The 26,575-nt window shown below is 42.6% G+C and overlaps 1 protein-coding gene across 1 annotated transcript in view; it reads right to left on the bottom strand.

The window, feature by feature from the left end:
- Positions 1-815: 815 nt before the first annotated feature.
- Positions 816-26,575, bottom strand: part of reck (reversion-inducing-cysteine-rich protein with kazal motifs) — a 57,350-nt gene continuing 31,590 nt past the window's right edge. Inside the window, exons 12-22 of the mRNA XM_044044703.1 lie at positions 25,986-26,198; positions 24,891-25,027; positions 23,819-23,962; positions 23,529-23,717; positions 19,981-20,103; positions 18,038-18,209; positions 14,861-15,050; positions 12,816-13,026; positions 12,124-12,197; positions 7,071-7,226; positions 816-1,557 (exon numbers count right to left, since the gene is read on the bottom strand). Of these exons, the coding sequence (XP_043900638.1) occupies positions 1,336-1,557; positions 7,071-7,226; positions 12,124-12,197; positions 12,816-13,026; positions 14,861-15,050; positions 18,038-18,209; positions 19,981-20,103; positions 23,529-23,717; positions 23,819-23,962; positions 24,891-25,027; positions 25,986-26,198 (1,831 nt within the window). The 3' untranslated portion in view covers positions 816-1,335. The remainder of the gene's footprint in view (positions 1,558-7,070; positions 7,227-12,123; positions 12,198-12,815; positions 13,027-14,860; positions 15,051-18,037; positions 18,210-19,980; positions 20,104-23,528; positions 23,718-23,818; positions 23,963-24,890; positions 25,028-25,985; positions 26,199-26,575) is intronic.

Below are 26,575 nucleotides of genomic sequence, written 5' to 3'. Positions count from 1 at the left end.
TCAATATGATCAATGTGATAACGGTCGCTTCACCTGGTCTGGGTCCTGATCCTGAACTTTATTAGAGGTGATGCTCATCAGATCCAGTCATTCCTTAACCCTCTATTTGGCATTATGGACTCTATTTAAGATTATGGAGAGTCTGTCAGATTATTATACCTTATTATTATGATAAGGGTCGTACAATTCAGTGTGTCCCAACATTTCATATGGGGGAACCCAGTTTGGTCAGTTTTAGCTGGTCTTTCAATGTTGTCTAACAATGTTAAATAATGACCTGGACTCTGGTCCTCAGACTAGGTCAGGAGGAGGATGTGCATATGTATGATATTTTACCACCTCAGGTATAAGCTCTGGAGAATCTTCAGGTCAAAGGTGACGTGATTGTCACCTTTGACCTGCTTCACTGAAACACACCAGAGACCTGGTTCCGCGTCTATGTGAACTCGTTGACTGGCTTGTCGTCAGGTCACTGCTAAGTCCAGTAAACTGACGCTGGAGACTGGATTTATCTGCTCAGTCCATGAGCATGGCACTAACACTGCTGAGGTTAGAGGTTCAAACACTTCTGAGGCACTGTGGTTCACATGGTGCATCCTCATGTATCTGAGGCTGTCACCGTGTCACTGGAATGCTGATCAGATTCCGTTTAATACATGATAATACTTATGTCTCTGTCTGTGTGTGTGTGTGTGTGTGTGTGCGTGTGTGTGTGTGTGGTCTGGGATGTTGGCTCATTTGCCAGTGTTGATGTTTTAGTCTCACAAACATGCGTTTCAGTTGTGAGGACATTCATAAAGCTGAGCCTCCGTCCTGCTGAAATGTTCTCACAACTCTGTCATGTGCAAAACTTGGTCTTTACAACCTAATAAAACCACACACACACACACACACACACACACACACACACACGTATAAAGCCTCAAATCACACTCAGAAGTTTTCAGAGGAGAGCTTCCTGCTGGGAATAATGAATAAACACTGCTGGTACGAAGTCAAATGCTTCTTAAAGGTCTCTCTCTCTCTCTCTCTCTCTCTCTCTCACACTCACTCACTCACTCACACACTCACTCACACACGCTGAGCCACACTTCACTGGAGGGAAACCCCACGAGTGACTCATCCACTGAATAATACTGTTCCTTCATTCAAATACAAACATTCTCAATAACAACAATTGTAACAACAGCTCTGTCACCGCCTTGATTGTCTGACACGCAGGTGAGTTCATCAAAAAGATTGTCGACGCTTCACCTCGTCACAAACCTGAGGGAGTGGCACGAGGACACTTTGGATTATTTAAAAGTTCGTGAGGAGGTGGGCGGGGGAAAGCACTCAGGCATGGCGGAGGCCTGGAGCGGCGGCAAGGAGGAGACAGAGGAGGAGGCACAGACCGGGCAGAGGAGGTGAAGTCAGAGCAGCGGCGGACGAGGAGATGGAGGACGTCTTGATCTCGGAGCTGAGGAAGGCGGAGAGGGGGACTTGGGAGACCAGAGTGGGACTGGCATAGTTGATGAGGGAGTCGATCTTCTCCGCCTCCTTATTGCAGGCTTCAATCTGAAAAACAGAACAACATTCTCATTTATATTAACACCTGGTATTAATGTGTGTCTCGAGGGGGAACGATCGTACTTGGTGAGTATGTGATCCAGACTACCCTGATCTGTGCATGTAGACATTTACTTTACTGAGTCTGACTTCACTGAGTCTGACTTTACTGAGTCTGACTTCACTGAGTCTGACTTCACTGAGTCTGACTTTACTGAGTCTGGCAGCTCCATCTTCATCATCCTTTGTCTAAAATATTCACTCTCCCTCCTCTGCATGTGAACAAACCATCTTAAGCTCGACTCTCCATTCAGACCATTCAACCTGAGCTGTGTCTCCGTCCTGGTCAAAAACTCTCAGCATCCTCAGCTCTGCCACCTCCAGTCTCTCAGCCGCACTTCATAGCGTGTCTCACTTCCGCCTTTAGAACCTTCCCTTTCATTTTTGCTGCTATTCTTGACACTTGTCTCCACCCATCCCACCCTGCCTGCACTCTCTTCTTAACACCTGTCTCACTGTCATTCACACACAGTCTGTCTTGCTGCTCCCCAGGCTCTCTCTCACCTGCCTCCTTCTCTCACTACAGATTACGATATCATCTGCAAATATGATGTGTGACATGAGTCCGTGGAGACTCCTGACCTCGTGACCTCATCTGTCAACCTGTCCATCATCAGTGCAAAGACATTGTTGTCTTCTCTATGGAGGTTGCAAACTTTGGTGGATATCTGCCTCTCACTGTGTTTATCAGTAATCTGATTCATCTGATTTCCTCTCATGTTGCAGCTTTTATGTGTGAAGAGAGCGTGTGATGATTCTATTTTAAACTGAGGTAAATCTCGGGACCCGATGACAACCCAGTCTGAGCTTAACCATTCTGCTTGTTGGACGGGCTTTTGCATAAATACCATTTAGAATTTGGACAAAGATGTTGTTGTGGTGGCTCAGCAGGTCCTAATGAGAAAATCAGCTCCCCTCATCTGACCGTCCCAAAGTCCTTGGGACAGTGAACAGTGGACAGCAGCATTCGAGGAAAATTGTGCCACATATTAAACATGCACAGCATGACTGTGGACGTGAGAGGGTGAAAAGTACATACACTAACACTTCACAAACAAGTGGGGGAACCGGTTGCCTAGTAACAGCAGAGTCTGCTGTGTGTTGTGTGTGTTTTAAGTTCATCCTTGCCTTTTTAAACAGTTGCTCCTTTGCCTGAATCTAATGGCATTTAGCTGCCAGTGGAGATTCATTTCTCGCTCTTTGTTCCCTGTTTTATATGTTAATTTCTTAAATTAGTCAATTTCCGAATTTAGGCTTCTATTGCTCATTACAGCAGCCAATATAAGTTCATTCAAGTATTAACTTTGTTTAAAAAATAATATAAAAATAATATTCATTGCCTGTAATTGTGAAGGGATAATTTAGAAGTGCACTGACTGCAGTAAAACCAGCTTCACAAAGAAAGGGACTTTTTTTAACTCTTAACAAATGTCTTGCTAGATAAAATTGAAGAGTATTTCTGCCAGTTTATCTCACTGAGAGACACTGAGAGTCCCACTGGAAACTGATGTTTTTGTGCACCACTCACCATATCTGTGATATTACATCAACACACACTGATGAGACTTGATGAGAATCCGACATTATACCTTCACATTTACAGGCAGTGGCACTAAACCCCACGTTGCTCCTGACGACTGTGTGAATGGGTATGAAATATGAGTGATAGATAATGCGCTGTATTAAAGTGTGGGTGAATGGGTGAATGGTGAAACTGTAATGTAAAGCATCATCATAACTAGAAACGCGCTACATAAACACAAACCATTTACCTAATACAAGCTTGTTCAGTATCAAGGTGTAAATGATTGTGTGAGTTCTCCAGGTTTGATTTATTATTGTCATTAAAAGACAAAAGACTGGTTTAAAGTGCAGGCGAATGAAAAAAGATGGCTGAAGGGGAATGGGGAGATGTTTTCATTCTAACGGACAGACCATAATAGAGCCCAGGAAAACAGACTGGCTCATACCAGTTGAATACATATCTTTCCCTGCAAACCTGTGGAGGCATAAACAATGTGAGATACATGAATGTTGCTCCCATGTGTGATGTTAGTCCATCCATCAGCGACATGACTGTGCTGATGAAGGCACTGTAGCTAAACGCATCAGTGGGAATAAACAGGGCATGTGGTGGGGGATTGTTTTCATAAAGCATGAACTACATCCATTCACACACTTTTCTCCACTGACTTCCTGCCAACACTGCGACGGGTGCAGAGCAGCCTCCTGTCAATCATGGATAATCCAAGACACAGGAAAAAAGAAGCAAGACAGGTACTTTACCTCAGAGCTAATGTTATGCCATATTCAGGTTCCCTGGCGTGAAACAGTTTGAAGCAACAGCCTTATCTCCTAAAAGTGACTGACTGTATCCTCAGTCAAACGTTTTATAACAACATATTTCAAGAAAACGATGTGACCAGATGTGACAGAGTTTATTATTCTGCCTCTGTTTGCTCTTCATGAACAGAAATGATGTAACGTTGCAACGTTTGTTGCGTCTTTTATCTGAAAAGTGAAAAATCAGACCTGACTGAGGGAGCGTTTGTGTGTATACAGCAGCAGAGCAGGGGCGGGCGGGTGTACTCAACAACAACAACATGAGCGGCAGAATTCACTCTTTGCACGTTAAGCAAATGACTTCCTGTGTCCTGTAATGTCGCCGGGCGACACAAGATCTAAACACCACAGACTCTGCTGTGATCTGCTGTGTTGCAGTATTACACACCACCACCAGTGTCTTCACCCTCCACTTCCTTTAAAAATACTGCAATACAAAATGTTAGGACATATTTGTATTGAGACTAAAACTGAGACAAAGACATGAAAGACATTTCTTTATCACTGAGTTGTTATTTTAAATGCTCTGCACAGTATATTAATACATCCTTTCAACATGTTTTTTATTGAAAGTACAGTTTCTGTGAGGTCACAGTCTTTGCTCATGAGACATTGAGCTAAAAAAAAAAAGCAGGAACATTAACAAAAGCTGAAATAGCTGCACTGTGAAGGTTAAGCTTTATGTTGCTAAAGGGTCTCAGGTGCTGCACTGAACTGACACAATGAATGTGACCTTGCATCGTGACACAGATGCAGAAACATCTTTAGGAAAAGAAAAAAACTAAAAGAGTTTGAAAATAAAAAGTCTTAGACGTGACCAGGTCAGACTGTTTTGATGGAGATGGTGCAGTTCTTTGAAAAGGTTGAATTCACATTCAAACAGTTCCAAAAACACAATTCTTAAATAAACCAATAACTAAATGAAAGGCAAGCAAAGTCTAAATGAATAGGTGGAGACATGGAGCACAGAACCATAAACCACACAGACCATCACACAAAGGAGATCGATACAAGACTGTGTATACCGTTATTATTATTATTATTATTGTGTACCTAAATGTTCTAAAAGTGAAAAAATTCTATAAAAACTATTGCAAAAATGATCCTTTTCCAATGACTTCCAGGTCTTTTTGAATGTAACACAGATGATGATATTAGACAGGGAAATCATTGCTGCTTGATTGTGAATTTAATTAAACACTGACCCGTCCAATCACAGCTAACAATCATCTTAAATTGAATTAGCTCCACTTATCACAAATATTGTTATTAGACTGGTACAAAGGCTCTATTGTATCCGCTCTCATCATAGTTTTCTTTTTCTTTCACTTACTGTTGTTTAGTGACAATTGCAATCAGACTCGGGGTGAACCCATGAATGTTGCAGGAATTATAGTAAAAAACACATTTGGTGTTCCCACTAGCCATGGAGCAGGCTCCGCCCACACAGACTCGCAGCTCTATATTTACTGCATGTGACGCTTTTCTAGTCGCGATGACCACAGTTTTACCATTCACCCATTCACACGCATTTACTCACACTTTCATACAGCGAAACCTTTCCCTCAACCCCGAACTCAGCGACCTCCCGTCGCGCCGTGTCCTGGAAACACAGTCACTAGCATCATCATGCTGACATGAATCATGACGACAAAACGATGCAAATGAAGTGGAAAAAGGTGAGAAGAGACACTGAGGGAGACAAATGCATCCTCCCCCTCAGTTCACCCCTTCATCACCGTCAGCATGAATACTGATGTCCACTAGGACCTAAGTGGGTCATTAACATCGCTCACTCTGCCGTGTTTATCATGTTGGTGTCGCTTACACGAGGCGGGTGGAGCAGGATTTACACTGAGACGCGAAACAAACGTGCATTTGTTGTTGACATTTGCAAGAGGTGAGATCTTCTGTCAGAGAACGACATTTATCAACATGAACATGAGCAGAGGCAACAATCAAATCTGACGCCAGGCCTGAACTTGTGAGCAAGGCAGCAGTGAATTCTGACATGAGCATAATATTCATCACTTTGTAAAGACATCAGCTGCGTATGTATTTCAAATGCTCACATTGATCTAAAAGGTATAGACTCTGTTAATATTACATTAATAAAATACTAACAAAACAAAAATAACTAGTAGCATAAGGAGGTTTTTATTGTAATTATCCAAACATTAATTCATGATTCGTTTTCTCAATTAAGGGGAAACTGAGATTGATTTTTCAAAAATACTTCCCCTATAGAAGATTGTTTCTTCACCTTTATATACAAATATTTACAGCATATTTCATTTCATTTTCCTTTTTCAGTGCAATCGGTTTTTCTTTTACAAAAAAACATTCTCCGATGCAGAAATGACCAAATACTGTGTGACTGAAGTGATGGACGCCATGTTTGAAGGCAAACAAAAGAGGAAACAACTGCTAAAATGAAGCTTCTCTCAGAGTCGTGAGAGACGTGATGTCTGTTGATGGTTTCTGTGAAATCTTCAAAGGCTTCGATGGAGGAGCTGATTTCTTTTGTTAAACTAAAGGGACATTTTGTTACTGAGTGTTACTCAGTGTTTGTTGAATTCCTCAGATGTTTTATTCACGTTCGAACAGCAATTTTTATATCTTTATATACTGTATATATATATTATTATTATTTATATATTTTTTTGTATCTATATTTAAAAATGTATATATTTTTTTTCTTGTTTTATTGCTAAATGAAAAGTGCATTTTATTTTAGTAATGACAGTATTTTTGTTGTTGTTTTGAATGAAAAGGACATTTTGTTTTGAGTAAAACAGGATGATGGCGTAGAGCTTGACTGACTATAATAAATGGACATTTGACTCATTGAGACATTTCAGTGGACCGCAATTCATTTCATATTTTATAAATATAAAACTTCAACTTCAAAGTGATTTCATTCATTAATTTCACGTTTTCAGGCTGCTAAATAAAAAAACGTCACCTGTGATTTCTAGGACAGATACATTCCACTCCTCCTCTTGCATCATGTCGTAAACTCCAGGGACAAATGTGATATTTAAATAACAGTGTTGCCACGTTTATCAGCATCTGCATTGATGAGGTCGGAACACTTCATGACTGTGTGTGTGTGTTACCTGCAGTGGTGTCGGCTGCTGGTCCACCGGGGCGATGAGAACCACCAGCTCATGGTCGATGCTCAGGTAACCAAACACATCACACTGTGGCACAGAGACGTGATGCCGCAGGATCTGCAGGACGCCGTGGACCGTCACCGCCTGCATCTTATTCAGCTGCAGGTCGAACAAAAAAAATCACATCATTATCACAGTCACATGGACTTTGAACAGCAGACATCAGATCCAGATCCAGATCCAGAACCAGACTGGACTGAAAACAGCTCAGCCAGAGTCAGACAGAGCTACAGGGGTGAAATGAGACAGTGGGAGTCAGTGTGTTATTATTATTATCATTATTATTATTATTACTGTATTATTACTGTATTACTATTATTTCTTTGCCACAGGATGAATTAGCCTGTAAATAAATGATATGACAGTAGCAGCTCTGCATTGTACATTATTCATGGTTAAAGCTCACTAACACACCTTTCAAAAACAACACAGTCTTTTCTTCCACCATCACTCTGTCACTGCGTTAGTGGATGTGTTATTATACCAGTTCATAATAATAGTAACAATAATACTCTGGATGCTTTTTTGTTGTTGTTGTCTCTATCCTCTTTTTTCCACTTTTCACCTATTTAGATTTCAAGATATTTCATGTGTTTTCCAAATGCTTATTTGACACCTTAACACCTCTAACACAATTTGAAACAAGCACGTTTTCAAGGTTAAAAGTCTGGTGAGCATTTTTAATTTAGAGTAAAATGAATTCATGATGTAAAAACATCATCAGCCTAAAAGCATCATTTATCAGACTCAATGAACCTGAATCCCCAAATACGCATGTGTTTGGACTGTGAGAGGAAGCTGGAGAAAAACCCACGACGACATGCAGATCCGAACCGGTGTGAGGCAACGATGCCAGCCACTGAACCACTGTGTGGACCCCAGCCTAAAAACATTTCATGAATGTAAACTTGACCTTAAAAATGGCAGACCTTTGACCACACTGTGTCACCTGCAGCTTAAAAGATCATATTTGTTAAAATGACACACAAGAATGAAAAGATCATGTTTTTTTTTTCATGAGCTGAATCTTAACGTGCCGTTATAAATATTGATGTGTTCCATCACACTGAAATAGGGATTTGATGAGAGACAAAGCTGCATCTGTGCAGAACTCTTCTCCTTCTCTCTGTTGTGGAGTGTGATGAGAAAAATGCTTTAGTCAAATATTAAAGCCACTGTCACCAGTTATTCATTTACGCTTATTCATCAAAAATAACAACAGATGTTTATAGTAAGCACATTGTATTTACATCAACATTTCTGCTTCTTTCACTGGGATTTTAGACCCATTTATGTTCCTGTAAAATACGTCTGTGATGAGGTGACACTTTCTTTACTCTGTGTGTGTGTGTGGGTGTTAATGTGTTAGAACATTTCTGATTACTGCAGCTACACAAACGGCTCTAGGACTATTTCAATATGTAAAAAGTGGAACTCACAAGTTGAAAGTTTTGAGGTAAAAACTGTCATTTACTGTCATTTGCATTTCTTCACCACGCAGCTCTGACTTTAGTTTATTCTCGTAAACAACTAAATGTATGAGGCTGTAAATGATTCATTTAGGGTCTTGATATAAAACTCTCTGTGTTTTTTTCATGCTCAGGTGTTGCAGCTCCGTCTCAGTAAAAGTGATAAATAAAGAGTTTCTGTCAAGTTCTCTCTTTCTGTGAAAGCTAAAAAAAAATGTTATGGATGAAGAGTCATCGATGCGGCAAGAGAGTAAAGACAGAGTGAGGTAAAGAGGACGGGGTCAGAGACACGACAGAGTGAGGTAAAGAGGAGGGTCAGAGACACGACAGAGTGAGGTAAAGAGGACGGGTCAGAGACACGACAGAGTGAGGTACCCGACCGGGGTACAGAGTGAGGTGAGGGGTCAGAGACACGACAGAGTGAGGAAGGGGCGGGGTCAGAGACACAGAGTGAGGTAAAGAGGGTCAGAAGACGAGGTCGACGGGTCAGAGACCACGACAGAGTGAGGTGAGGTCAGGACAAGTGACAAGTAGGGTCAGAGACACGACAGAGTGAGGAAAGGGGGTCAGGACAGACAGAGTGAGTAAAGGGCGAGGGTCAGAGACACGACAGAGTGAGGTAAAGGGCGGGTCAGAGACACGACCGGGGTCAGAGAACACGACAGAGTGAGGTAAAGAGGGGGTCAGAGACACGACAGAGTGAGGTAAAAGGGGCGGGGTCAGAGACACGACACACAGAGATCCTGTGATATATGTATATACTGTGTATATGTATATATATATATGTATATATATATATATATATATATATATATATATATATATACTGTATATGTATATATATATATATACATACACATACTTATATACTGTATATGATGATGTATAAAAATATCTCCTAGTTAGAAAAATGCCTTTATTTCAACAATCTGAGATTATCTTAATTTTCAAACATAAACATCTTCACTAGTCTCACGATTCCAAGTGGATTATGATTCTCACGTCAAACATTTCTAACTGTCACCAGAATATTACGTGGTTGTAAACGCTCACGTTCTGTGACAGCATGGATGCTAGCATTGCAGTAAAATAACTGATATGGCAGAATATCCCGAGGAAGAGGCGAGGAGATATAAATGCCACTTATGTTGCAGTGCTATGTAAAGCCAGAGGGTGGCAGCACAGGTTTATTAACATGATGCAGAGCATATGTCAATCACCTCGATGTTAAAGGTTAACATCGGGGGTGGCTCAGTGGTTAAGACCGGTACCCTATGTGCGAAAAACATCATGGTCGCAATGGTTGCAAGTTCGATTCCACCCCTCGCTGACTGTACTCAATTCAATTGTAAGACGCTTTGGATAAAAGCGTCTGCTAAATGACATGTAATGTAACTGGTTTAAAACAGGGGTCGATGTAACGGGGCAAAAAATATGAAAATTATTTTTTTTGGGATTTTGACGCTAACGATAACTCGTTAATATCCTTAAAAAGTTGGATTGGAACACATCGACGTAACACCGGAGTTATCAGCAGACTTTTTTACAGGAAGCAGATTTATTCCCAATAAAATGATTAATCATCTTCTTCCTCACATAATTCACACACGTGTACATGAGTATAGCCAAATTAAGATGGAGCTCTAATTATTATTATTTCATTTATACATATGCAACGTTTCATTATCGACACACAACAGTCAAAATTCCGATCACATCCTCTGGTATATACAATAGAACAGCTCGTCTACCACTGGCTCAGGAAGTGTTTACAGATTATATCAGAGGACACAATGTTTCAGGACAAATTCAAAGACATAATAATAACTGAAGCACAGTGTAGAAAACACAATGTAGAAAACACAGTGTAGAAACCACAGTGTAGAAAACACAGTGTAGAAACCACAGTGTAGAAAACACAGTGTACAAACCACAGTGTAGAAAACACAGTGTACAAACCACAGTGTTGAAAAACACAGTGTAGAAACCACAGTGTACACACAGTGTAGAAAACACAAAACCACAGTGTAGAAAAACACAAAACACAGTGTAAAACACAGTGTAGAAACCACAGTGTAGAAAAACACAGTGTAGAAAACACAGTGTAGAAAACACAGTGTAGAAATGTTCCCGAAAGTTCCTGAATGTTCCTGAAATGTTCCTGAAAAATGTTCCTGAAATGTTCCTGAAATGTTCCTGAATGTTCATGAAATGTTCCTGGATGTTCCTGAAATGTTGTTCCTGAAATGTTCCCTGAAATGTTCCTGAATGTTCCTGAAATGTTCCTGAATGTTCCTGAATGTTCCTGCTCTCGTTAACTCGCAAAATCACCTGCTGCCATAAAAGCATCTGAATTCACACCTGGAAACAGACGACTTCCCCAACACCTGGACATCAGCATCACTCGTGAACGTGGAGCTGTAAAGCTGTGAATGTGTGTTGCTGAGCTGCTGCTGTTAGAGATGCTCCCAGCATGCTCCTCCTCAGCCTCTCACATGGTCATGATGAAATCAGCCCTGCTTGTGTTCAGAGTCTTCTTAATACTTAACTCTACGTCTCTAAGTTATCTTAGAGACTTCCAGCCAAAGAGGCTTTGTTATAATTACGATGATGAGAGTGAGATGCCAGAGGGACATATTAGCTAATAACATGTCAGTGTTTGAACACACACTCAGGAGGAAGAGCAAGGAAGGAAGGAGGGAGGGAAGGAAGGAAGGAAGGAAGGACTCACTTCTGACTCACATACTGTAGCAAAGTGAGGGTGTGCCAGTAATGTTTGTGTAGATTATATTATATACTGGTTTTCTGGTCTTTAAAGCTCCAGTGTGTAACTCCTGACGTCAAAACATCTGCATATGTAACAACTGTTGTCTTTGAACAATCGTATCTCACTCACTCATGTTTCAGAGAACCAGGGTTAACTCTTGAACCTACAGTTGACTGCACTCATTTACTAAATCAATAGTTTATTATTATTATTATTCTGCAACAAAGAAATCTTCATCTTTTGATTTGATGCGAGAAATTTAAAAATGTGGTTTGTGTTTCAACACGTGACATATTTATAGTTCGGCAGCGACGAGCGACGCCGTCTGGAGATGATCCAGTTTATAATCCACCAGATTGTCTCCGCACTCCCACAGTTTAGAAGGTTACTTACTTCATTGTGATGCGTCGACGCTCGTTATGCAAATCAACGTCCAGAACTCTGACCAGTCACAGTCTAATACTGTGTCTCCATCATGGTGACGTTCACTTTGGGACAGTACAGTATGGTTTGGAACGGTAAAGTCCTGAGAACAGTATTTTTGCAGCTGGTCTAACTGTAACATTTAACCCTAGTAGACAAACAATGGGATGGTTGGGGCCAGTTATTTTCATATTATTCCTAAAGGAAACGCAATTATTTGTTAATTATTTTGCACTAAAATACTGCAGTGCAGGGTGAAATGACACATTTATATTCTTCAGACTTTCACACGTTCATTTACAGACTGTAATAGTCACACTGTCACACCAGTTCCTACCTTGGAGAACGTGTTCATCTGCTCTTTGTTCCAGAGGATCTGCAGCATGCTGGCACAGATGGGACAGCAAGCTCCTAAAGACAGAGACACAAGGTCAGGGACTGTCACGGTGTCATCAGTTAGCTCAAGAACAACGTGAATAACCATGAATAATATATGGGTGAATGACGTCATTAACCTGAGTAACAATAAGAAATGGTGAGTTTAAACATGAAATAACAGTATTAAGTAATGCTAAATAACTGTCACATAGTTCAGGGTTTTTCATTATTAACATCACAAAAGCAAACATCAGGACTCAGGGTTTGTTTGCTGAAAGACAAAAAAAAGAAATCTCATTCAATTCAAGTGTTTAGCGAAAAGTTAACATTTAAATGTTTAAAACATTTTAACACATTTCTCAGATTTGGTTGAAGAAATGAACAATTATCTGTTTCTAGTTTTTGTAAAGCAAATATTAGGAGTTAGTTCAACTGGATGAGAAGTAGGTTTGTCTTTAGTACGTCTGACCACAGCAGGACATTAAAGCATCAACACCAGAGCTGTTCATACGTGACTGTGATTCAGTGAATGGATGAATGAATGAATATTTCCTTCTGTGGAGGAATGACGTTGTTGTACATGAGAGTGAGGAGCTGACACAGACTAACATCTGACCATGGTTCTCCTGGTTAACGTGTCGCTCCACTCACCAGGTGGCGTGACAGGCTGGCAGCCGGGCATGGACAGAGCTGGACAAGGAATAAAACCACAAGCAGAGTCTGGGGCCGTATCAGACACGGCCCCCACAGCGTGGCAGGGGCCCTCGTAGTCCAGGGCCACACGATCAGAGAATGCATCGCACACTGTGTTGTAGGTCTCTCCATTGTGGCCACAAACTTGCTGTGGCTTCCTGCAGGAGTCCTGAGACACACACACACAGACACACACACGCACACACACGCACAGGTTATTTAAATGTTTTATTCAGGTTAAACATTTGTTTTTTTTTTATTACATTAAATTAGATTCAATTGTATTAATATCAACACTAATTGATTTCCGTGTCATTGTATGAGACAAAGTTTTCCCCAAAGTTAAAATGTTCAACTTTCAACTTTCTATGACTCTTAAACTTTATTGGAGTAAAACTTGTCAAAGCTACAGACTCTAACCCTTTCTAGCGAGAGCCGGTCAGGACCACGGCTACACGGTGATGCAGTGGCAAGCATTGTTGCCACAGCAACAAGGTCACCAGTTTGGGTCACGGCTCCACCTCCTATCCTCCACATGTGAGCGTGGATTCTTCCTGCGTCTAAAATGAGCATCAGTGTGAGAGTGAACGCTTGTTCCACCCTGTGCTCCATCTCTCCCTGTGACCCTCGAGTGGAGGATGAAGCCGTAGAAAATAGACGGACGGATCACCGCTATCATCTTATATGTGCGATCTGACCGTAGATAATCAAGCTTGTGATGTTAGTATCAGAGCAGCAGACTCTGACCTCTGCTCCAAACTGTGTTTACTCTGACGGTGTCAGCAAACTCTGAGAGGACTATTGACTGAAGACAAACTTTAGTGAATTCTTTTTAAAGTTTCCTCAACAGTGACAGCAGCAAATGCTTTCACAGCCACGGAGAGGCTGTCTCCTGCTCTCTGTCTCCTGCTCTCTGTCTCCTGCTCTCTGTCTCCTGCTGGCTGTCTCCTGCTCTCTGTCTCCTGGGTCTCCCTGGTCTCTGTCTCCCTGGTCTCCTGCTGGCTGTCTCCTGCTCTCTGTCTCCTGCTGGCTGTCTCCTGCTCTCTGTCTCCTGCTGTCTCTCCTGCTCTCTGTCTACTGCTGGCTGTCTCCCTGCTCTCTGTCTCCTGCTCTGTCTCCTGCTGACTGCTCCTGCTCTCTGTCTACTGCTGGCTGTCTCCTCTCTGTCTCCTGCTCTCTGTCTCCTGCTCTCTGTCTCCTGCTGGCTGTCTCCCCTGCTCTCTGTCTCCTGCTCTCTGTCTCCTGCTGGCTGTCTCCTGCTCTGTCTCCCGGTCTTGTCTCCCCTGGTCTCTGTCTCCTGCTCTCTGTCTCCTGCTCTCTCCTGTCTCTCTGCTGCCTGCTCTCTGTCTCCTGCTCTCTGTCTACTGCTGGCTGTCTCCCTGCTCTCTGTCTCCTGCTCTCTGTCTCCTGCTGACTGTCTCCTGCTCTCTGTCTACTGCTGGCTGTCTCCTGCTCTCTGTCTCCTGCTCTCTGTCTCCTGCTGACTGTCTCCTGCTCTCTGTCTCTCTGCCCTCTCTGTCTCCTGGTCTCTGTCTCCTGCTGGCTGTCTCCTGGTCTCTGTCCTGTCTCTGGCTGTCTCCTGGTCCTGTCTCCTGTCTCTGTCTCCTGCTGGCTGTCTCCTGGTCTCTGTCTCCTGCTGGCTGTCTCCTGGTCTCTGTCTCTCTGTCTCCTCTGTCTCCTGGTCTCTGTCTCCTGCTGACTGTCTCCTGCTGGCTGTCTCCTGCTCTCTGTCTCTGCTGGCTGTCTCTCTGCTCTCTGCTCCTGCTGCTGTCTCCTGGCTGTCTCCTGGTCTCTGTCTCCTGGTCTCTGTCTCCTGTCTGGCTGTCTCTGGTCTCTGTCTCTGGTCTCTGTCTCCTGGTCTCTGTCTCCTGGTCTCTGTCTCCTGCTGGCTGTCTCTGGTCTCTGTCTCTGGTCTCTGTCTCCTGCTGGCTGTCTCCTGTCTCCTGGTCTCTGTCTCCTGGTCTCTGTCTCCTGGTCTCTGTCTCCTGGTCTCTGTCTCCTACCTGGCAGTGGCCCATGTAAGCCAGGGTCTTCCCAGCCTGCTGCAGGTGGCACACGCTCAGGTGGACCAGGCCGTCGGTATCACACACTGGTTCCACCCTGTTCTTGTCACATGACCCCGGCCGGCCGACGCACTCGTACTGTGGGCAGTCTGACACGTCACTCAGACACACGCGATACTTTGGGACGCACCTGGAAATACAGAGAATATGGTTTTTATTCATAGGTTTTTAATACTGTGATATGTACTGAATAAAAGCATCACTTATTACACTCGACTAAATTACTTTATATTACATTCTATTTTTTCATTCCTTATTTCAGTGTAACTTGTTTTTATAAAAATACAAAGACCTATAGTCTGGCTTTTAACTGAAATTTGATTTATTTATCCCTTTATTTATATTTTAACCCGCCTTAATCATTTTCACATTATTTATTTTAATCACTACTTCATTTATAATTTATTTATTTATTTATTCATCTTTTTGTGTCAATTGGATCATTAATTATATTTTTTGATTCTAGTTTTTAATATGTATATACAGTATACAGTATATATACATATATATATATAGATAGATAGATAGATAGATAGATATTCATGCTATACTATGTACATAAAAAATGACTGTGAACTTCTAACATTAATCCTATCCATGTATCTGTGTACAAACACAGTAGAGGGGAGATAAACAAGAGCAAGGCAACATTAATAACACATAAAGACACACTCCTCTATCACCATAGCAACAGGTCTCCAAGGCTGGGCATAAACCAGGTGTTGTTGACTGTGAGTTGGTTTGCTTACTTTCACGACGTTGTTTCTCTTCACAACAAAGGGCAAATATTTGAACACTGGCTTTATCAGGTTTTTACAGATAGATAGAAAAAAAGAAAACAATGGAGAAAAGGCAGGACAGAGGACAGGAAATGAAATGTCAAGACAAACGACAGACGTGGACAAATCACAGGTAAGAGAGAGGGAGTGAGATAATCAGGGTTATAATGTCAGTACTAATACTTTGTTATTATAGAAAATAAACTTTTACTGCACTAAATGACCTGATTTTACCTGGACACCTTTCTTTGTTACTTCCTGAGGATGTCAGGATGTCAGTGACCCAGTGACATGGACACCAGGTCTTGTCGTTGTTCATATAGACCGTGGCTTCCTCTCTTCATTTTGTGCATGTGGAATGTATCACTGCTTTCAGCTCAAGTGGAGTGACACTGAATTCTCACCAATTTGAAAACAAACTACTTTCGAGGATGAACAGACAAAAGTAATGAGGGGACAGGAAGGAGAGAATATTAGGAAAGACAGGAAGGAGGATGGGAGGGTGGTAGTTACCTTCATTTTTCAGGCTTTGAAGACTTTGTTTGTGTTTAACATTTTCATTTTTAGAGTGGTAAATAAACACAAAATTAACAACATTATCATATGAAGTTGTACTTTTAACACTTAAGTACTAAGGACGTCCGTCACTGCCTAAAAGACAGGAGGCGGAGCTGGAGGTGGCAGATTTTCATTGGGCTCGGGCTGATAACAGACACAGATAATATGTTTTAGTCTCTTCTCATTTTAATGTCTTGCTTTTATTATGATTCTTGATTAATGTCTTTGTAATGGCTTTTTGCCCCGTGTCAGCTGAATGAGTACATTTGGCATTTTGACTTTGTAATGTAATGACTCTAAATCTAAATCTATATCGTACTATCTTTATAATAGTGCGGTCCATCTGTGAACGTCCAACGATCGGACCGAGACACCAGCGTGGATTCAGATTTAACAGAAGGAAATTCAAAGTGCTTCACACATGCAAAGACGTACAGTTAACAAAACACGTTAATAATGAAATCAAAATAAATATTTATCAGCTAACAAACACACTGACAGACCTCAGGCGCGCGCGTGTGTGTGTGTGTGTGTGTGTTATCCATAGACTTCTATCTACAGTATGAGAACATATGCAGAGTTATTGGCATGACTTGGTGGATCACAGCTCAGGGAGGGGACTGAGACTCTCAGGGACGATGAAGAATGTGCAAGCGTTAGGGAGGTGGTTTTTTTTTTGCCTCGCTCTCATGTTTCCTGGTTCCTTGGAAGCAAATTGTTGTGCAGTCAAAAGGAAACAACAGAGACATGAAGAGTAGAAAACACTATGATTCACGTGGAAGACGCAGCAACACTCAACATCTCCAGGGGGAAAAAAAACTATATTCAGGAGCTCAGACACTTTTCCTTTGCACATCATCTACAGCAGAGTGCACGTAATAAAGTCTCCACTCAGAATAGTGTCTGGCTTACAATGTGCCAATGTTTCTGTGGTCTCTGGCTCTGCAGTGGGTGTCTGGATAGTTCTTGGCTTTGTTTAGCCTCGTGTAATTAGCTTCTCTGGGTTCAACTGAGTGGCAACACACTGTGACGTAACCCAGTGGTTTGTGATCTGCTGTTCTGAAGCCTGGAGGTTTGTGTTCTGTCCAATTCCATCGTGTTGTTTAAAACCAGAGGAGAACATATTTGGATGAAAGGGTGGACAAGGCAGGAAGTTAAAGTTCACCCTGCTCTGAGCTCTACATTGAACCTTCATTTAAAACATCGAGCTCCAATAGAACAATGTTCTCTGTTTAGCATCAAGTAGTTCTATTGAACAAGACTAGTAAGAACTAGTCATTTAGAGACTTGCAGAGAAATGGACGTCTAATTCACAAGAATCCAGGTTTGTATTTGTGCATTTTCTCAACAATCCGTGGTGTTTCAGTCCGGCACTGCAGCTGTGCCAAACTGTGTAAAGTCTTGTTTATACTCAAGCTGTGTGAAGCCTTTTGAGACACCACATACATAATTGAGAGGGTTTTTTTTTGCCTCTGTTTCTTTTTTCTTATTTCTCACAATGATTTCTGGCACAACCTTGAGCGCATGCATTCTATACTTCACTACACAGCGACATAGCATCAACCTTTGAATCCATAAAAGCATGTTTTTAAAAGGTGGTTTTAAAGAAAGGTTGAAAGGTACAATAGTGAACAAAAGAAAGAATATGCAAGTCATTGATGTTTGCTTAGACGCGGAATCTTCTAGAAGGATTAGGAGAGGAGGTGATGGTGAATATCAGAGAGACAGTAACACACTGACAGCCACAGATGAAGAAAAGAGAGAAGGAGGAAAAAGCCACCTCTGGTTTCTCTGGCAGGGTTTGCTGGTGCAGGGATTACTGAGGCGACACTGGCCAAAGACAAACTGATGGTCCTTGAATCCCATACAGCGAGCGACACAGGCGCTGGGGTACGTCCGACCGTTAGAGGCACACACGGGGATGAAGCGGTCAGGACAACTGCACGGCAGACCTGAGGCAACGAGACAGAGGAAACAATGTGAGAAACACCAGGGCTACAGCGCTTCAAAGGGCCCACGGTTCGGTTTGGGTCGCGGTTTCACTTCGCTTCGGTTTTTCTTTTTTGCACATTTGAAATGTTCAGTCTCGTTGTTTTCTACAAACATAACTTGTTCTATTCAGACATGATGACTCAGGAATACTTCCACCACTTTTCACAACATAACGAGCTAAATCAATTCTGCATGTAACAAAATAGTTCCAGTGTGAACACGTTCTTCACAACACACTGTACAATCTGTCTGTAAGTGGATGAATTTGAAACTGTGCTAATCTCCTAAAATGTTTGAGTTATTTCTCTGTGTGAGTCTCCGTCCTCGTTCCCTCGGTCACTGATATCATGCCTGAGTGATGCTGGTGTAAATGGCTGTAATGGCTGTTTTTACCACAGTCATTTGCAGCGGTTTTGTTTCTGACCTCTGAACCCAGTGTTACTCACAAGTATCCCACAGGAGGCAGGAACACGTTTACGTCGATTTATACAGTTCAAAAATAAATCCTTTTTCATGAACCTGCAGCTGCTGAATGATGTGAACTTGTATCTCCACCAGAAATGTTTTCATTTCGATCGCAGCGGATATAATCTTATTTTTACATGACATTTGCTCATCTTTTTGTGCCATTTTTGGAGACAACTCCAGCAGTAATGTTGGCATTTGACTTTTTCTATTTGGCTGTTTACTTCCAGGTTATGTAATATTTTAGTCTGTCAAGCAGAAAACTTCAGTGAGTCCAATAAAAACACAATGTCTGCAGTCATGTGACCTGGGTGACATGTGACCTGGGTGACATGTGACCTGGGTGACAAGTGACATGTTTACGTCGATTTATACAGTCATGAACCTGCAGCTGCTGAATGATGTGAACTTGTGATGTTTTCATTTCGTGACCATTTGGTGCCATTTTTGACAGTAATGTTGGCATTTGTGTTTACTTCCAGGTTATGTAATATTTTAGTCTGTCAAGCAGAAAACTTCAGTGAGTCCAATAAAAACACAATGTCTGCAGTCATGTGACCTGGGTGACATGTGACCTGGGTGACACGTGACCTGGGTGACACGTGACCTGGGTGACACGTGACCTGGGTGACACGTGACCTGGGTGACCACGTGACCTGGGTGACATGTGACCTGGGTGACACGTGACCTGGGTGACATGACCTGCGTGACCTGGTGCGTGACCTGGGTGGACCTGGGTGACCGTGACCTGGGTGATCTGTGACCCCGTGACCTGGGTGATCTGTGACCTGGGTGGGTGACCTGGGTGATCTGTGACCTGGGTGACATGTGACCTGGGTGACCTGTGACAGGTGACCCGTGACCTGGGTGACATGTGACCTGGGTGACCCCTGGGTGACTGTGACGTGACCTGGGTGACATGTGACTGTGACCGGGTGACCTGATGTGACCTGGGTGACGTGACCTGGGTGGGTGACTGTGATGACCTGGGTGTGGTGATCTGTGACCTGGGTGACATGTGACCTGGGTGACACGTGACCTGGGTGACACGTGACATGGGTGACACGTGACCTGGGTGATCTGTGACCTGGGTGACATGTGACCCGGGTGACATGTGACCCGGGTGACACGTGACCCGGGTGACACGTGACCCGGGTGACACGTGACCTGTATCCACAGTTCCTCTGCACACCACACCTGAATATTCCACTTTGTAGATGCTGCCACTTGTGAACCAACCCCATGTAAACGCTTACGCAGACGTACCAGTGAAGTGGCGTCGCTCCTCCTCCGCGTTACCGAAGCTGCGACACTCTCGCGTGGAGCAGACGGTGCTGCCAGCGAAACAGGAACAGGTGTGGCAGTCGATCCTGAAAGACGTCCCGTGACCTGGAGGAGAAGATTTCAAAATACTCAGAGATGTTTACTGTATGGTGACACTATGTGTGTGTGGCATACTGTACAATGCTATTTCATTAGCCACATTAGAATGTTCACAGCTATCTCAGTTGCCATATTTTGCTGAAAGAAAAAAAGTCAAATCTTCTTGCATGTTGATGTGTAATTGTATTTCTTGACCTTAAGCATGGTTTAATTAAGTGTGTGTGCTCATCTTCAGCGAGCTGCGCCACTGCTGTATATGTTTCATTATTTATTTTCTGTGTGTATAATATGCAAGACTTTCTTTTACATTTGCCTCCTTGTTTATTTTGATGTGCATCCTTGAATATGATGGTAAATATTTTCCTTTGTGAATAATAAATTTTTTCCACCTCACCCTGCATTCCTGTGTACGCCACAGTTCAACAGTAAAGACTCACGGAAGGCGGCTGAATAGTTAGTGATTTTGCTGTCATATTACTCACTATGCACAAGTCAGAAGGTCAGATCAACAGCTCCAATTCTGAAGTGTTTCATCAGCCCTTTTGTCCAAATGACATCATTTTTTCTCTAATAACCCTCGAGAGCAACACTCGAAAAAAGGGTTTGAAAATAAACCACAACCAACTGAAGTGACGGGAGGTTTTAGTTTGACTGAAAACACAAAAACACTTTGACAGGATAAGCGCGTCTGATCCCCGCTCGCCCCGGCTGTGCTGCTGTATTCACACAACGCTCCCTCCGTCAGGTCTGATAGTTTTGCTTGACAGAGCCTGTTTTTAGATAAGGGCGCAGCAAACAGATACTGTCACACAAAGACCAAACAAACAACAGAATAATAACTTCTTTTTTTTTCTTTCTGCTTCTAAGAGATTTTTTTAAACCACATGATCTTCCTGACGCAGAACGCCCCACACACACACTAGACGTACACTAGGGTGTGGCTGGGCTCAATCTAGAGTGATTGGCAGAATAATAAAACAAAACAAACTTATTTACTGTTCTTACTACAGCTGTAGCTGGAATATAACCTGAGCTGCTTTATTAAAGAACACACTGACATAAACTGACACTTAGCATAGTGATGAGTGGAGGTGGATGTATTTATGAATATGATGCATATGATGCATATTTGTGCAACTGGAGTTTTGCCTTCTTCACTGTTAGTGGTGGTGATGATTATTCTTATCATTCCTACATGAAAGCAGTGATTTATGACTGTAATTACACTCTGCTGGCTGCTCTTCATCTCTGTGAAAACTCATACATCTTAGGATCCTCTGTGTGCACAGAAATAGACCAACCTCTTTAACTATAAAGCAAAATATAAAGTTAACATTTTAAAAACACACACACTTTTATACGCTCACTAGCTTCAACTGACATCAGACAACATTATGTCCAAAATAACTCACTCCACTCACTCATCACTACTTTTTAGTTTTCTTATTTGTCCTTTTCTTGTAAAGTACTGCACGTAAAATAAATATGACTTGACTTGTAAATGGACGTCTTATTCGTCTTTGTGTCAAAATGAACACGTGTGTCAGTGGATGGGTAATTAGAAAAATAAAATAACCACACTGGGCATATTTTCCTCACAGGAATAAATACCTAGTGTCTGTTGACAGTGTTCAGTTATTTCATGTTTTATGTATTGATTCTTTATTCAAATGAATGTGTGTTTTTGTGGACGGATGTGAAACAGTTAACGAAAGACTCACCTCTTAAGATCTATGCCTGCTCAAATCTGCAATGTCCTCACCACGTTTTCCCTTTATCTCAGAGTTAGACACTTTCATTTCATGTTTTCCTCGTCGTCAATGCAAATTCTCCGTGATCTCACACATTCATGGATTCACAATCCTTCACTTTGAATGTAGTTTCAGCTCAGACCGTGTTTTTCAGGCTGATTTCCTCTTTTTCACCTGCACTGAACCTTTGGACTGACCGCTCCACACAGCACCATTTCCACAGGCCAGTAAATGGACTGAGAGAGAGAAGAGCATGTTGAACAGTGCTGATATCTGACGTCCAGCACAGGACAGCGTGTGTTCAATTCAAACCAAACACACCAAAAACTCTGTGTTAACAAAACAATCACAACGAGAGAACGATCGATGAGGACGAAGACAAGAAAACATCTGTCTTTGCGATAGCACTGAGCGTGACTCTCATTCACACTGGAACACTGATAATAATGATAGACGCCCAACTGAACTGAACTGAACTGAAGACATCAGAGGAGTCTGGTCATGATCTCTATATATCTGTGTGGTTCAACATCTGCAAAACAACAAAACCAGCTGACCGAACCAAAGCGGGGAACCAGAAATATCCAGATAAAAGAAACTGTGACTGCTTTTTAAAATCCATTATGTTTCTCTTAAAGCTAGTATGTATCAGTAAGTGTGGAAAAGTGGGAACGTTTTAATCGGCTTTTATTCCCGGCTGGTTTTTTTATTGGTTTTGACTCCAGTCGGCATCAGTGGGAAACTCACGACCCTGAACGTAAACATCCATTTCCAGCACAGCTACCACATGCATTCGTCTTCCAGCCGTTTGCATGATTGTTCTTATCTTTAAAAACTTACGACAGTGTTCAGTATCATTTATTTCATTAAGTGCATCATCTAAATGATGTTTTTTTTACTTCCCCTAACTCGTAATATTCATGAAATTCATGAAAAGTTGAGGCATGAGCTAAAAAATACAAATGCACCACCAGACAGAACTGGTGATAATCACCTTTTAGTGGATTCACTAAAACTCTGAGGTATACTCAGGATTTCCTGTTGATGATATGAAGGGCAGAGAGTGACAGAGAGTGACAGAGTGTGACAGAGTGTGACAGAGTGTGACAGAGTGTGAGAGACTTTCAGGTTTCACTTCTTTCCTAAAATCCAAACCATCTCCACCACCTCCAGTTCCTCTCACATGACTGCTTCTGATCCAGACACTGAAGACGAATGACACCACAGGAAGTGATGAAGCTAATGACTTGTTTCAAATGATTTCACTTCTAACTGACGAACACCAGGTCACGAGCGGTGGCCTCACCTTCATCACTGCAGGAAGTCCTTCTGATCTGAACTCGTTGTCCGTCCTTTCATATACAGTAGTCTAAATGTACAGCACGTTATGGGATGTTTTCCTCGTGTTTTTAATACTCTTATCTGCATGGGAGTGGACAAACATGCTTCTTCATGTGTTGATGTGAAGTGTATTGCACATTATAAAACATGTAGTCATTTAGCACTGTCTCCTTATTTATCCATCTCCTCTGCTCCAGTTCAGTCACACAGGTGTGGGACTAACATGTGCAGCTACGTTGGGACAGTTGGACAGTTGGACAGTCAGCTCTAAGAGAAATCTACTACTCAAATCTCATTTGATAACCTCTAGGACAGAGAAGGGCATGAAGGACGTCTTACTCTTCCTCTGTCCTCCGACGATGCAGGGCTTGTTTATGTCCACACAGGGCATCTCCACGCAGTTCTCCAGACGGCCACTGGGGCCGCAGCTACACACTTCGTAGCACCCAGCGGGTCCGGCACGAGTCGGCACTTGGATCCGAGCGTCCTGCTGCACCAGGAACTCCGAGGCCTCTCCCAGTTTACAGCCTAAACTCACACACACACACATGCACATTTTTGATTTTTCAGACTGACAGCGGTTAGGGTTAGCGGTCAGCGGTCAGCGGTCAGCGGCTGGTTGCTCGTACCTGGAATGCAGAGGTATGGCTGACAGTTGAGCTCGTCTAAGCAGCCCTTCCTGTTCACCTGGCAGAGGTGGTTGCTGGGGCAGGGGTTGGGGTTGCATGGATGGATGACCTCCTCAACGATGTCGTTGCCTAGGGAACTGGGAGCTAGAGTAAGTGTGTGAGAGAGTCGGGGTGAAGGGAAAGAGACAATAGAACAACAATATTAACAGTTCAACACTTATAACACTTGTCGTTGTTAAATATCACAATAATCAGCAGGGAGTGGCCCAGGTCACATGACTGTGAGGCCACACTTACATAGTAATGCTGTGGAATGAAAGTCATCAGCACTTATTGCACTGTGAGTGGCCAGTGTGGGCACGACAGGCAGAATCACTGTACTGCCTGCTGCAGGAGACACAGATCCACAGCACCTTAAATCTGCAGTAGTTTAAGTGTTTGCTGTTAGACGCTGAAGTGTCTCCGTCTAAACTGCTCACTCACTGCACCAAGAGAGGAAATCAGCCATTTTACAACACAACACGCAGGATTGTTGACTCACGACTGCCTCCATCAGTAAATTCAAATGTGTGACACTAACTGAGCAGAATATAAATGTGTTGTATATTCATAAGGATTTTCATAATCAATCAATGTGTCAATTCTTTTCTCATCCATTAATTGTTTGGTCCAGAAGTGTTGAAAAATGTTTCTTAAAATGTTTGATTTTGTTGTTAAATGGAGCAAAGAAACCAGAGAATGTGGCTGAAAAATCCCAGAGCTTGTTTTGATGATTAAAAACTGATGAATCGATTCAATGGTGTGTGTGTGTGTGTGTGTGTGTGTGTGTGCTGAAGAGGCACATAAACACAGAAATGTTCTTCTGCCATCTAGTGGCCACATTTAATTTTACTTCCATCTTCCGATTGACAACGACGATCGATCGAGCGAGAGTTATATCAATCATGAACAGAATTGTTGGCATGACTTTTGTTTCCATTGTTGCTCCGCCTCTGCGTCTGTGTTTGTATTCCCATCGACATTTTATATTTTATATTTTATATTGTGTTATGTTGTATCTACAGTGACTCACTGAGGTATCTGTGGAGAGGGATGCAGCGTTCAGGGTCGTCGATGGGTGACAGCAGTTCACAGATCCTCTCTGGCATCTGTCCTTCATGGAAACGCTTCCTGTCCCCACACTGGGTCAGGATGTCCACACAGTCTGACCTGAGGACAGATTTAAAAACAAAACCCTGACAATGAACCTGTGCAACACTGATTAACATCACACCAACAATCACGTGCATCATGGGTGAAAGTGTGTGTGTGTGTGTGTGTGTGTGTAACACAGAGAGAAGCTGTGTGATGATGTAACATCATTTAAGACAAGTGGGAGATTAAAATCTGAGAGGAAGACCGTGTCTGACTAATCAACTGTAGCCTAACGGGTGAATGATCTTATGCAGTAAACACACATGCACACACACACACACACACACACACACACACACACACACACACACACACACACACACACACACGGCAGGGCAGGTCCTGGGAGAAGGGCAAGGCCTCATTAAACCCCAGTCAGACGTATTTATATCATCACTCACTGTCGACTGCATGACTTAAAACCCTGGAGTGAGAGAATGGAAAGGAGGAGAAGAATGAGTGACATGAGGAAAGGTTCAGGTGAACCAGAATACATCGAGTTGAGGCAAAAGCAAAGCACGACTGAGTGAGAACATGGCTGTCGGCACGGAAACATTTAACAAACGACTCACTGAATAAGATCCTCAACGCTCGCTTGACTATAGAATATTAAGAACATACATCTTTACCCATTAAAACAAAAGCACCGTAACTGTGATTCAAACAGGTTTTTACTCATTTTTTGCAAAAGAAATAAATCAAAAAAGACACTTTATGTGGGCTCACAACATTTAACAAAGACATATAATTAAAATTAAAAAGTAAAAAAGAACATCTCACCCACACACACATTACTGTACCACGCCAGTATTCCACATTTATTGTACATAGCAATGCCATACAGTGCTTTTTTTAAATTTATGTTGATGGATGGATGGATGGATAGACAGACAGACAGACAGACAGACAGACAGACAGATGCCTTAAAGGTTCATTAAAGGGCAGCAGCAGATTTCCAGAGTGGTCGACCTACTTGCATATGACGCTCCCTCTGAACTTGCTGTGGCAGGGTTTGATCTGCAGGGAACAGGCGACGGCCTTCCACATGTCTGGCAGACACTTCCTGATGTCCAGCACCGGGATGTTCATGAACGGCATCTTGATGGTCCCGTTGGACCACAGCTTGATGTCGTTCATGGCGCCCTGGTCCGACTGGACGTTGCAGCTGCGGAACAGCTCCGTGGGCCTGTGGACAGAAGCGCATCGCAGGAATTAAGAGCCTGATCATGTGATCTGCATCTCGACTGTGATGTCCGGCCTGCGGAGGAAGCTCACGTCTCTCTGGATAATGTGAGGGTTGTTTTCCTCTTCCACTGCACCAGGAAGTGTCTTTGATGTCAGATTGGTGGGTTTGGTCTCAAGTGAGTCAGCTAATTGATGCTTTAAAAAGGAGAAGGTTCCACGCACAAGTTCTGGGTGTGGTCCCATCATTCCATTATGAGTGGCTGCTTTGTTTATGTGTGTGTGTGTGTGTGTGTGTGTTACCCTGGATTCTTAACGTTATTCAACCTCAAAATGTTCAACAACAGTGTTTTTCCCCTCAAACGTAAATTAAAGGGTCCG

The sequence above is a fragment of the Solea senegalensis genome, linkage group LG1 (assembly GCF_019176455.1).
Source record: "Solea senegalensis isolate Sse05_10M linkage group LG1, IFAPA_SoseM_1, whole genome shotgun sequence".
Taxonomy (NCBI): domain Eukaryota; kingdom Metazoa; phylum Chordata; class Actinopteri; order Pleuronectiformes; family Soleidae; genus Solea; species Solea senegalensis.
Note: the sequence above shows the minus strand (reverse complement) of the source record. Positions and strands in the feature narration are given on the sequence as shown.